We start from the raw sequence: 14066 nt of genomic DNA on the forward strand, positions 1-14066 counted from the left end.
TTACCCACCTCCTCTGAATAAGTCTGTTGCGAAAAGTGATATTTGTATGTTTGTTCAAAACACTTTTCACAGCCTCCCAGCTAGCTTAACACAAAATGAAAGGAAGATAAAGAACATGCAAATAGTGTTTCTATTCTGTTTAGGTCCAGTAAAGGATAGCGACAACTGTATGCTATTTTTATTATTGAGCTTGCAAAAAAACCTTGCATAAATAAATTACTATGATTTGGACATGTGCATATATATTACAGTAATTTTTCCTAAAGTTAATTAAGTATTATAGGAAAAATCCTAGTGGCCACCAACAACACTCTGAGGCCACCAAAAATTTTGTTGTGAGAACCCCAGGTTTAGACTACAGGTCTAAAAGAAGAACTGCAAGGACAAGAATTAATCCTTTTGTGGACAGAAGCATTTTTCTGTTCAAGCTCAGAGTTATCTTACTATTTTCTTTTCTACTTAAGTCCAGTACAAAACTGAGAACAGCTTTGATTTTTGTATTCATATTTTAAGGGACCACAGAACAGTGGTTTAATCATATGCACCCAATGAATAAGGTTTCAACCATGATCGGACAAGCACTATAGTCTGTTTTCTATTGAGAGAAAACAAAACAAAACAAAACAAAAACAAAACACAATGGTAAGCAGCTCCAAGTAGTTATTCTGCTGATCAGATGCACTCGTTTTAGGAGGAGGGAGGGGGCAGTATGTTTTTCCATATATAGATGTTTTTAATTTAATTTCCTTATATTTTTAATACAAACATAAAAGTTAAATGTATCACCACACAGTTCTTGAATCCTGAAGCCATTTCAGAAGTCTTTATAAAAGTTCTGCATACAAGTTGGTCAATAGCACTATTGGGGGGGGGGGGGGAGAAGGCTAGAAAACTCAATCCTCAAAAAAAGATTGTATGAATTATTAAACTTCATATTCACACAATTTTCTGAGTATCACTTATCTGAAAAATTTACAGGAGGCCCAAATGCTTGGAGAGTTCTGATGGAGTATGACTATTCCTATTCCCACTACAGCTGGCTGACTAGTCCACAGAATGCCACATGTATTGTGTTGATGTAATGAATAAAACAGTGCTGGAACACAGTGTCCATGCTTCGAGTATTGTGCAAAATTCTTCTCACAGGCATAATCTATGCCCCAACATTTCCAAGAACCAACAAAATACATTGGGACTTAGTGGAGAAGTTTGGAGAAGTGGCTAGGAAAACTCAATCACCACTGACAAGCCAAAATACCCTAATCAACCAGAAATGTTAGATGTGCTAGAATGCATCCTCTTTATTTTGGACGTTCTACAGCTAAGAGAGGAAATAATATTTTTCAAAATTAAGTATGATATCCTTTATTACCAAATCTAGTAGGACAACTTCGGAACCTGAAACCCCTGCCTGTAAGCTAGTTCAGTTTTGATGACCACACACATTTTCCTTAGTTATTTGAATATTATATGATTGGTAAGGAGTTTCAAACTAATGTGAGAATCTTTTGACTAGACTAACCTAAAAAGATCATCTAAACTAACTGTCAGTAATAATCAGCCCCATGTATATGAATGGCTGTATCTATTCGTTTGTATTTAACAAGCTTTGAGTCCTGAGTATCTACTAATCAAAAGGGATATATTACACTGAGTCTATAGTGTGACTTATTTGAGACTGAAGTGCGAAGGACATTAATCTAAATGCTCAATCCTACACTGACGGATGGGGGATGGTTCGATTCCCCACCGCGTCTCTAGTTTCTATATTAGTCATTTATAGTGCTGTGAACACTACATTTTTAAAACTGCCTTCCAAGTTTCATTTTAGTAAATGTTTTGTACAGCACACAGATAGCTAAGAAGCTAGAACAATCTGTTACTTTGAGTAAATAAAAGTATTTCTTCAACAGGAGCCAAGTAATTCATATTAGGACTACAAAATAACCTACTGCAATATTTTAACTTACTTGATACAGGAAGTACGACAGGAGGTGGTGGCCGAGGATGTACTTGTGGGCCTGGCATTCTCATATTGGGAGCTGGGCCTGGCATTGGAGGCATTATCATACCAGGAGAAGGAGGAGGGGGGGGTAGTCCCGGGGGTGGTGGTGGAAAAGGAATCATGCTTGGCAATGAAACTTCATCTACTACCAAAGGGTCATTTCCATGATCAAATTGGCAAAGGTCGCCAAGTACACAAAATCCTCGCTCTGCAAAGACAGACAGACAATTTCATTTCCATCTGTCAAGAACTTCAAAAGTGATGACTATAACATTTAATCAAGTATCACTATTTCCGTGATTTCTCACTAAAGAACAAGAAGATGCATTTAAGAAGTCCAGCATATTCTGATCTAACATTTCACATCATTAAAGGAAAACTTCAAACCAGAATTCAAGTTGGAATATTAGTTTAGCATCAAAGAATCTGAACGGTTTCCACAACAGTGTGCAAACTTCAACAGCGACATGGGGGATGGGTAGGTAGGGAAGACAGAATCACCACCTGTTTTATGTCAAACCCTATAATCTTACTGAGGACTGCTGCTTGCTGAAGTATTTGCGAAGGCACGCCCGTAGAATTATGAACTTAATACATTCTTGCCAGTGGCAAGAATTGTCAGATTTCAAGTAAATCTTGCTGTAAGTGGTTAAGTCTTATCCAAGCAGACTGCAGGCTCATATGCATCCTTACATTAAAAATAATCTACCACTTAATCTTCATTTACTGCTTGCATTTAGTGAAGAATTTAGTAGATATATTTAAAAAGAAAAGAATATATGAGAGGCAAGAAATAAGAGGCACTAGGAAAGAAGCTGGAGAGAAACCAATAGCTTCCTTACCATCATAATCTCGACATCGTCTTTTAGGCGGAGGATTTCTGCCAAATGAATTGGGAACACTATGATTGTTATAATAATTTGACCAGCTCTCTGTTGTGTTCTCAGGATGGTGAGCAGGTGCAATCACAGTAACAGCACTGGGAATAGACTGCGCAGAGGAATACTGTTCAGTAGAATTACTGGATGACAAAGACACTGGGTTATATGAGATCTCCATGTCATTCCTTTCACTCTTGAATTTTGCTCTCTCCTTGTGTTCTGCTTTAAAAAAAATTAGCAAAATAAACCAGGTAAGTTTTCATGCTTTTGTTAGTATATCAAAGTCCTGGAGAAACGGAATGCATAGATGGTTAGTGGACATTACACAGTAATACAAACTCACTTATTCACCATGCAGAACATAGAATGTTTACATCATGTGTGTAAAATTACTTTTCTTAAAATGCTAGAACTGTAGACCCAAGGCATCAAAGAAGTTTCCACCTCAGAAACTGCTCATTGCTCTCACAAAGCTCACATTCATCCAACCATTCTCCTTCCTTGAAAATGAAAGCAACTTTTCCCTCTAACATTGAATAAATGACAAACACTACTTAACATACCCTGAAATCCGCAACACTTTATGCTGCCAATCGCTTGAGTTCCTGGATTCCCTATAAAAGGCCAATAGAACACGATGCCATCATTCCATTTAAGTATTAAAAAAACCCATCTGCTAAAACTGAAACAATTTTATAGGGATAAATCAACTTCTGCATAAGAAGATACTAGCATTTTGGAACAATAGTATGTTTTATCAGACAGTACAATACCAGAGGCATACATCCAATGGAATACACTTATGAATAAATTAAAATGGAGTTTAAAAAAACCTAATTCCCCTGACTATACTACACTACAGAACAGAGCCTTAATTGGTTTAATTATGTCAGCAGCATGTACTTCTCCAAGCCAGTTCCACAGCTAGTGTTCTTAAACAACTCACAGGCATCCAACTTCTTTTTGTTTATACATTTTGCATTAATCACTACAATGAGTCAAATGTTCTTCCAGTGCAATATTTTGGCTACTCACCAATATTTCTGTTCAGATCCCGGTCTTTGCTTCTACCCCCGCTGCGGCTACGACTTCGGCTTAAGCCTCTGCTTTTACTACGACTTTTACTCCTGCCTCTTCGCCAGTCGTATTTATCTCTATATAAATCATTCCGATCATAGTATCTGTCATAGTCTCTCCATTTGCCATCATCTCTCTTTTTCTCTCTGGTTCTGCAAGTCATGTATGTATAAGCCACGTATATTGAGAGAAAAAAAGCCACAGAACAAGTTTGGAGTCACAAATGGTTAATGTTCTTCCCTCCTCACTCTACTCAGACAGTGGCACCCAAATGTGCTTCTATTGCCATGCTATCTCATAAGAAAGAACAGGAATGGCCAACATCATCAGCTGCTGTTAATATTGTGCATAACCCCTGCCCCATGTTGTTCTACTCTCTCTCCTTTCTGAAATACGGGTGAATAGATGGAACTCTTAAATATCCCTAAGCAGAAGCCCGTGGGACATTTTGCTGTGTTTTCAGAGGAGACTGTTCTGTCAAAGAGCTACTGGAGGTTGATGGCAGAAGGGGAGGGAGGACCGAGTAGGTAGTCTGGTAAAATTACTGCCTCAAGAGGTGAAAATCCACAGTTAGAGAGTCTGGAGAGCAAGGAAAGGAAAAGAGATGAACATCTTGTGATTAAACGGCTATACTAACCTTTGTTCATTAGAATCTAAACGGTTTCTCTGTGGGCTAGGATACTTCTTTTTCCTGCCGTCTCGTTCTTCCTCAAATGACTCTTGAAATATCTATTTAACAAATAAAGAAATAAACCTAGATTTAGTTCAAACCACAGCTAGCAGCTGTTTAAGACAACAGGACACCTATGCTAAATGTTGTATATAACAAAGCAGCAGAGTTGTAAATGTTCATGTCCTTCTTTTAAAAAGCTTTTAGTTTCTCTTTGTCAGTAAAGCTTTCCAAAATTAGAAGACTATTTTTGGGTTAAATTTACATTATACAGGAGGTGTTGAAGTTAAAGAAAAACAGTGTGTCATCCTCTAATTGGTTGCAGAGTTCCTTACTGTAAGCAAATAGGATCGTCTGCATATGATTTCCCAGACAATAGGAACTTAAGACTATGCAGCTTTGCAAGCCTTCTTTCATATGTAATTGCAACACTAATACGAATTCTGGATGTGGTAAATTATTCATATATTTGGATAGTACTGTACAGGTCATACCTCTTATAAAAATTAACAAAAGCCAAAAACAATTTCCCTGGGGCTTTTACTCAGCTCCACCATAACTTGGTCTGTTAGAAACAGTACAACGGATCTTTTTCAAAGTTTATTTGTAGCCATTTTGCCCCAAACAGTGCATCACTTATAAAATATTGATAATTTTGAAGGCAACAGTGGCAATAGCAATTTTTTTTTTATAAAAGCTTCAAGATAAGTATATTTTAATTTAAGATTCTTCCTTTGTCTGCATTATTTTAGCTTGTGTCATTCCATTTACAGGAATTCCGAATCATCTCTAGATGTACAGCTAATGACATTTCACAATGAATTTAAAAGACATTCTGGTCTAGGACTGGCTATATTATGACCTGATCCCATGCAACCCCACAAAAGAAACCCAAATACCCAATTCTAGACCAAGAGAACAATGGCAGCTTTAAGATCTCTTTTAACATGAACTATCATAGCTAAATACAAGTGTTATGGCATTAAACGAAGTGACAGACTTATAAGGATGCAGTATGATAAACTTTCACTCAAGATCAAATGGTATTTCAGAATTAGAATTTTGGTATGAAGAGATGGTCCTTAGATACAATGAAGGGCAATGCAGAAATAGCTAGATTGAACAGGGTAGATGTAAATCTACACTAAGTTACACTTTTAGCAGAGAAGAGTCTCCCTTTCCAAAACCCAACATTATATTCTTGACTATTCTCTGGCAGTCTGACTGACAGTTCATAATGTGTAATCATTTACTGTCTTCATGACCTTTGGTTGATTGCTGACATTACAGACGGGACAACAAAAGTATAGTAAGACTATGTAGACTCTCTGACAACGGTGGATATACGAAAAATCTATTTAGAGGCACTTGTCTTAAGCCTTGTTTCCCAACTTTCACTTATCAAGTAGAGATTTTAGAAGGGAAACTTCTAGTAGTTCAAAGAGTACATTATATACACGGTGGCAATTTTGCAACAGTCTGTTCAGTTCAAAAACAGACTAACAAGAAGCTACTGAACTTGAATTAATATGCAAACTAGACATCATTAACTTAGGTTTGAACAGAGACTGGGAATGGCTTGGAAATTACACTAATTGAATCTATTTCCCCATGTTAAAGTATCCTCACACCTTTGTGTCAACTGTCCAAAATGGGTCATCTTGATTATCACTTCTAAAGTTTTTCTCCCCTGCTGGTAATAGCATCTCTTAATTAATTAGCCTCTTACGGTTGGTATGGGTACTTCCACCTCTTCATGTTCTCTGTATGTATAAATATCTTCTTACTGTATATTCCATTCTGCATATCCGATGAAGAGGGCTGTAGCCCACAAAAGCTTATACTCAAAATAAATTTGTTAGTCTCTAAGGTGCTCTTGTTCTTTTTGCTGATACAGACTAACATGGCTCCTACTCTGAAACCTGTCATCATATACATGCACATGAAGCGGGAGAAGGGGGTCAGAATATCATATATCCCATTTGACCTTATCTAAATATAGCCAGCTCTTTTCTGTAAGAACTACATCACTTAAATCAGGCTTGTGAATCTCACTGAACCATGACGACAATACATCCAGAGAACAGAGAATTATTTCTATTGCATTTGCCACCAAACACTCCAATCAGGATCAGGGCACCACTATGGTAGGTGTTTTACAAACTTATAGGAAGAGATTCCCTGTCCTGGGGAATACACAACCTAAAAAGACAACTATAATTAAAAAAGGTAGTGGAAAGGAGTACAATATATAAATGAAGTGAGCAAGGCTGATGATGGGTACACACCTTGGCGCCTCCATTTTTAAACATTTCTATTATTGTGAGCAACAATGAATAGGAGCATAAAAAGCAGCTGCTGTGGAAAGAAAGCTGTACTATATCCATGATAATTCCTTAAAAAAAAAAAAAAAGCTTGCTAATATGTTTACTTGGTAACAACTTTTCTAAAAAAACCCATTTGTTATACATTTCATACTGGATACACAATAGCTACACCTAGAGCAGTGGTCTTCTGGAAATCTACATACATCTTTTGAGGTAGCTATCAAGGCCCTTACATCATTCCCCATTTTTTAAATCCGTCCATAGTAGAGTCACTCCTCACTGCCAAGGAGGGCTGAAGGAGAGTTCGGAATGCTACTCCCACATTGATCAAAGGGTGTCTGCAAAAGGACACAAAATGCTCCCTTACCCAATGGACAGAGCACACTACCTTTACAGCATTCCTGCAAGCTCAGAGATGGTAGCACAGACCATTAGCCACAAAAGAGTCTGTTCAGAGCATGTTTTGTTTTTATAACAACTTCCTACAAAAGTGGATGGTAGAGGGACTGGTTTGAGACACTCACAGCAGCAGGTGGATGGGAAGTTAATATTACCTCCTCTTTGATTTCTTCTTTTTCCTGACCTGCGGGCTTCGGTTCTAGTTTTGCTGGTTCAAGGGAAGGAAGGTAGTTCTTTGTGTACAGACTTTCAAATAGTTTATCTACAAAACCTGAAGTTTCTGAGGAGAAAGATACACACAAAACTTGATTATACATCTTGACTTAAGTCTATGGTCAGGAAGGACTATGTTGATAAGACAATTCCCCAAAATCCAACCACAAAATATTACTACTTAAAAAAAAAAATCCTTATCTTAAATTTGTATGAATTTTAGCTGTGTTAGGTACTAGAATGAGAGCCATAAAAAATGATGTTCTTTATACAGCTATAGACATACGTACACAATAGGAAGCAGGATGGACAATGCCTGCTAATACATCTCAATTTGTGGTGAAAGGATCACTTTTAGGACTGAATACCCGACTATCTCAATTGCTCATTCAATTTATGTCTATGTAATAAGATTGCCAATGGCAACAATTTTTGTGACGCAGACACTCATCCACAGGAAACAAGACAAAATTTCACAGTGGATCCCAAAAGGCCATTGAGAAGTTACAGTCTCTATTAAATTGGTCCGCACTTGAACCAGTGGCCTAGAAATGAGAGGCTCCACTTCTCCATTTCCACTCCCTGGACAATGCAGTCCATTCAATACAGGCTTAAAAAAACATGCAAAAATACAACCCACCAATCTACATTTATTAGCAAGTGAAAGTTTAATATTTCAAAATCTCTAAAGTTTTAATTCCATCAACTTGACTGTAACAATTGACTGCTAATTATTTTATTATATATTTATTCCTCTTACCAGTGCTTCTATACTGTAACTATTGCACGCATGCAGGCTGTGTGCGATACATTAACTTTTCATATTCTGTGCACAAGTAACAACCCTTATAGGATCATTTGACTTCAACTGCTGAATTGTTTTTGGGATATCTAGCAGACCTAGTCAGTTTTCTTTAACCTCGTTAATTAAAACACTTACAGTAAACAGAGTTCATGCCTACATGGTCTAGATACAGTACAGCTTTCAGGGTGGAAGCAATAATGTAGACACACTGACATTTTTATCATCACATCATTGAAAGATGCTCAAAGCAAGTCTAGATGATGACAAAAATAATGGTGTGGTGTCTACGCTGCAGCTTTCACCATTGTTAACACAGGAGGAGCTGTGCTTGTGCTCAACTTGCTTAAATTTCAAAGCACAGACAAGAGATCAGGGTTTTAATGGCATTTCAATTCTGGCTGCATGAATAGGAAGGGCTCCTCACAAAAATCAGAAATGGAGGAGGGAGATCAAACAGCTCTTCAGTTTTCAGTAAAAAGAGGGTTCTTACAAAAATGACTTGTCTATAAGAAGAGCCCCTTTTTAGTCAAAATTCAAGAAGGCACAGGAGTGAAGTGGCACCTTTGAGTCCTGAAGTTTCCATCTATTATAATAAAATGGTTCCATCAGGTTGAGGAGATGGTGAGAAACAGGCACCCGGGAAACACGTCAGATCCTCGGTGTGAAAGTTCATCATCTTCATTATTCATGTTTAAAAGCAATCTCATCCCATCAGGGTCAGATTTCCAAGTTCTCAGAACTCATATTTGGGGCCAGATTTTCAATTGGAACCGAGCTTTCACTTGGCACTTAAATAAGGACCAGATTTTCAGAAGTACTCTACACCTAATAGCTCCTGTAGAGAAATTTACAGCCCAATGTTGTTTTGCAAACCTGGCCACTAGTGTTTAAGGAAATTAAGTGTTAAGCCAAAATTAACAGGCTTTAACTCAATTGAAATTGTTTAAAAATCAGATTTTGGAACCTTTGATCCTTTATTTCCCAGCAAAAAATGCTAAATCTCATTATGAATGCAATATACTTGTATATGGGAAGAAAAGAGTAGGCCCCAATATGACAAAAACTTTATACAATCCTTTCTAAACTTTAACTATAATGTTGTAGAACAACAATCTTCCAACTGTATACCACTAAACACAATTTTATATTCAACATAAGTTATAAAATTTAAATGCAATTATTAAACTACGTAGTTACAAAGAAAGCAGAAAAAGTACCTTTCTGCAGAAAGACATCTAGCTGATCAGCACAGAAAGCCTTCAGCTCTTTCTCTGGTTTGTCCTTCTTGACTAATGCCACAACATAGTTAGCTAAGGCTGAAGGGTCTGCATCACATCTGATGAGGAGAGGAAAAAAATTATTCTTAGCAATGTACAAATTGATTTTGTTAAACTGTTGAAAATCACTAGAAATTACATTTTGGACAATCATGGTAGTTTTAGAGGCATCATCAAAACAGTCTTCTGGCAACATGTTGTTGGACCTTTAGGATAATATCGTGCAATCCAGTAACATCACAGCTGCACCCCTGGCTCCAGAGCCACAGAGCAGTTTCTGCCATTGTTGCACACCAGTGAGCTGTTTTGATTTTATTTTGGGCTCCACTAACAATGTCAGAAAAAGCTTCCGTGCCTTGTGCTTATTCTTTGGCTTTGCTTGTGAAAAAACACCATAATACAATTCTTAGGTCAATCAAGCAGATGCTATCCTTTACGGCCAACTCCCCCTTAAGAAAGCACACCCAAAACAACCGTGCCCCACCATTCATAAGCGAAACTTACAGAAGAATGACCTGGAAGATTGTTCCACAGTGGAAATGTTGTATGATGTCTTAACAACCAGAATAGACTAACCAAACATCTCACCCGGAAGAGACCTGAAAAATGTGTTTTACGTACACTGTTTCTTCACACAGGAGCACAAGTGAAAAGAATGAAGCCAACATGCAAACTTTCTTTCTTTTCTTCCACAGTACTCTGAAGGTAGAGATTTCACTATCTAGAAGTGCCTTTATTATCACGAACTAATTACATTACACTCACAGCCCAACAGCCCTTGTTTGGCTATGTGAAGATCACTAAAACACATCCTCCCTTTGTACTACAATGCTCTGGTACCACTGGTTAAACTGAAGGTTGCTTTATATCTTACACTGTTCAGCCATCAGAAAACGTTCAAAAATGAGAACATACTTGCCAATAGTGAAGCATCATACAATGCAACAAATGTAGCAGCTAGGTGAATAGATGCAGAGGGCCCCAAAATGCCAGGGGTATGTATTTGTATATATTCTAAGTTCATTATTTAAAAAAAAAAAAAATCTAAATGACCTTTGACTGTCAACATTTGCTTGCATTTGGAATTGTCAATATAAAGCACACTAGAAATAGCAAACAGTTTAGAAACCTCAAAAGTTCTTTTGCTTGTAACAAATTATTTGATGAAAAATGCAAAACTTCACAATGAAATGTTCAATAACCTCTACACTCTATTAATTTGCTCACTTATTTCCAGTGTTTGATGGCTGCAGGAAAAAACATTTTATGTTTCAAAAGGACGTACAGAAATACAGTAATGAAAAGGGTTAATCAAAAAAAAAAAAAAAAAAGACAGGTTTGTAGAAGTGTGGTTGATATGTTTCATGCTAGTCCCCATGTACAATTTAATGAAGAGAAAAGGCTTCGGGGTTGTGAAAAAAAGGGAGAGCTTCCATCCCTTCTAAACATGTTTTTTTGTTTTAAACTTTTTAAACTTTATCCCTCCCTCTTTAGCATCCCAATTTCTCTCAGGATGACCCACTGGGATATTCTAGCACTTGCTTATTACATACCAGAAATTTGCATAAAGTGCTTATTATACCCGGAAAGGATCTGTGCTGCACATTCACTCCTCACTGATCTCAAATGCACAACCACCACCGCAAAAAAATTCTAACACTGTTTCCCAAGAACCCTTGTCTCCAGCTGTAATTCATTCAGAGTATAGCTTGGGTACCAGAAGTCTGAAAGTGCTAGGTTAGAAGGATGATCAGAATCAATAATATAGACAGATGATCTAATAGAGATTGTAGACAGTAATATGCTAGATCAGGGTAGGCAACCTATGCGTGCCAAAAAGGCAACATGAGAGCTGATTTTCAGTGGCACGCACACTGCCCAGGTCCTGGCCACCAGTCTGGGAAGCTCTGCATTTTAATTTAATTTTAAATGAAGCTTCTTAAACATTTTTAAAACCTTATTTACTTTACATATAACAATAGTTTAGTTATATATTATAGACTTATAGAAAGAGACCGTCTAAAAATATTAAAATGTATTACTTGCATGTGAAACCTTAAATTAGAGTGAATAAATGAAAACTCAGCACACCACTTCTGAAAGGTTGCCAGCCTGTGCTAGATGAACATCTGGAGGCTTTTTTTTTAAATAAAGGCATGATACTGTAATTCTCAATTTAAGCTTTTTTATCACAATTAATGCAAATGAAAAGTGAAAGTATTCAGAGGAAAAGAACTACATTGTAAATACAAACATTATATTTTAAATTTTCAAACATCCATTGGTAATAGGAAATGGGTAAAAGTTTCAGCCAGTGGCTATTTCTTTGCTGTTATAGGTTTAGGACAGACCCCTAATATCGTTATGGCCAAGTGGAGAGTAATATCACTGTTTATTTCTTTACTAACTCATATGTAATTATTAAAAGTCTGTAACAGCTCCTCATGTAAATATAGTGTATCTGTATACAGACAATTATTTTACAAAACTGTACTATTTAACAGATGGTAGCCAGTCTCGTCATAGGACCTCCCCAAATTTTCAAATGGACAAACACAGACACAGAATATATTCAGTGATAAAAAGTAGATTACTAATACCTTATAAATTCCACAACTGTGAATTCACATAGGCCTCTATTTTCCTCTGTATAAAAACTAAAAATTCAGATAGTTCCATCCCCCCAGTAACCCCGTCCCACAACTTTCATTACAGGAAAGCCCTGTTACTGGCAAACATTTTATGAAGTGAGTGCATTTATACATATTTTACAAATATTTACCCAGTACATCCAGGACTCTTTTAGAACGACATTTCTTTGTAATCACAGAAAAATGGCACATTATCAAAATCCTTTAGAAGTTTGACTGGGACGTTTCCTGCTGATCCTCAAGAGTGGATTTTGAGTGTTAACTTTTGCCACCTTTTCAAATGGGACTAAAGATTTATTTTATGAACTATTTTATTGGAGGGGAGGGGAGGAATTGAACTCATGTTGCACACTTGGAGATTAAATGCACACCGAAGCCAAAAACTCCCCAAACCTCAAAATATGGTGCAAGTAGCACATATTCTGTCTACAAAGCCCTGGGCAAGTGTTAACTAATTAATCCTTCACGCTCCTGTGAAGTAGGAAAACAAGTACTGTCCTCACTTTACAAGAGGACCAGGAGATGTAAATAACTTCCCCAAGGCCAAAGAGGGGCATCGGTAGCAGAGCTATGATTAGAAAACAGAAGGTGCCTGGATCCCAGTCCTGTGCTCAGACCATTTAAAAAGGACAGTCTCTAGAAGACGCTCTGCTTACCGAAAAGGATGAGCCAGCATAGGAGTGTGACAATACAGAAGCTGCCGCATGAACTTGTTAGCTCCTAGGCCCTGCCACTAACCCAGTACACGGACATTCACGCCTCTGTCCCCTTGGCCTACCCCATCCCCCGCACACATACCAGTGGCAGAGCCCAGGGCTCCTTTCGGACAGCGGGAATAAGGACATTGCCTCGCAGAAGCCCGAGGTGCCAGGGAACTCGCTGGCCGAGCCCAGAAGTTTATTATTTGCGAGCCCGACGGGGGGCCAGTGGTGCAGTATCAGTTTTAGAGGCCGCCAAGCCGTTTTCAGCAGGCAGCACATTTCATCCCCCGTTTCCCGCCCCCCATGAACACCCTCACCTCCCACAGCGCCCCTCATTGTCTACCGTGCCAGCAACAAGGCAGCCCCCCTCCCACCGCCACACAGGCCCCTCGCACCCTGGGGCCGCTGGCTCACACTCCCCCAGCCTACCCAGTGCCCCTCGCCAGCGCCCACCCCTCCGCTGCCCTCCCGGGCAGCCACCCCGCCTCTCACTCACATCGGCTCCAGTAACTTGGCCAGCCAGGTCTTGAGGGCGTCCACGTTCTCAATGATCATGGTGCCCCCCGCTGCTCCGCCCGGCGCCTCCACTACACCCCGGATACCATGGCCCCAGGCCTCCAGCGCCGTCTCGGACCCCGCCTCCCCCAGGACAGTTACTCGCCAGCAGCCCCCTCCCCCCCGCTAGGGCCTAGTACAGGAACTAACCACCCGCACACAACGTAACCTGCTGGTTGCCAACGGGGGCGGGACCTCGCTCACGGCCACCAATCACATGGCCGGCTATGCGCGAAGCTAGCCAATCGTAGCCGCGCGAAGATGCTCGGCCCGGGGGGCACTAGGCAGGCAGCAGGTTAGGTCGAGCTAGCACGTGAACTCTTGGTGCAACATGGTAGAGGAGGCGTTCTTAAAGGGCCAGGCACTTCTATTTTCCACTCACCCCCCGTCCCAAATAGGTGAGCAACAGCCGTAATGCCCTCACCTAGCCCTGCCTCCTAGGGCGAGCCCCCCATTCCCAGCCGAGCACCCTGGCCCATTGAGCGACAAACCTACTCATTCCTCA

The 14066-nt window shown here is 39.2% G+C and overlaps 1 protein-coding gene across 4 annotated transcripts in view; it reads right to left on the reverse strand.

The window, feature by feature from the left end:
* RBM27 (RNA binding motif protein 27) overlaps positions 1 to 13751 on the reverse strand; it is a 43609-nt gene extending 29858 nt beyond the window's left edge. Inside the window, exons 1-7 of one of the 4 annotated variants that reach the window (XM_032801440.2) lie at positions 13503 to 13751; positions 9595 to 9713; positions 7515 to 7639; positions 4601 to 4692; positions 3922 to 4115; positions 2848 to 3105; positions 1971 to 2213 (exon numbers count right to left, since the gene is read on the reverse strand). In XM_032801440.2, coding sequence (XP_032657331.1) covers positions 1971 to 2213; positions 2848 to 3105; positions 3922 to 4115; positions 4601 to 4692; positions 7515 to 7639; positions 9595 to 9713; positions 13503 to 13561 — 1090 coding nt within the window. In that variant the 5' untranslated portion in view covers positions 13562 to 13751. Of the gene's footprint in view, positions 1 to 1970; positions 2214 to 2847; positions 3109 to 3921; positions 4116 to 4600; positions 4693 to 7484; positions 7640 to 9594; positions 9714 to 13502 lie in introns of all 4 variants that reach the window. The other 3 variants (XM_032801439.2, XM_032801437.2, XM_032801436.2) reach the window with 3 other exon arrangements.
* Positions 13752 to 14066: the final 315 nt, after the last annotated feature.

Source organism: Chelonoidis abingdonii, chromosome 7 (genome assembly GCF_003597395.2).
Source record: "Chelonoidis abingdonii isolate Lonesome George chromosome 7, CheloAbing_2.0, whole genome shotgun sequence".
NCBI lineage: Eukaryota > Metazoa > Chordata > Testudines > Testudinidae > Chelonoidis > Chelonoidis abingdonii.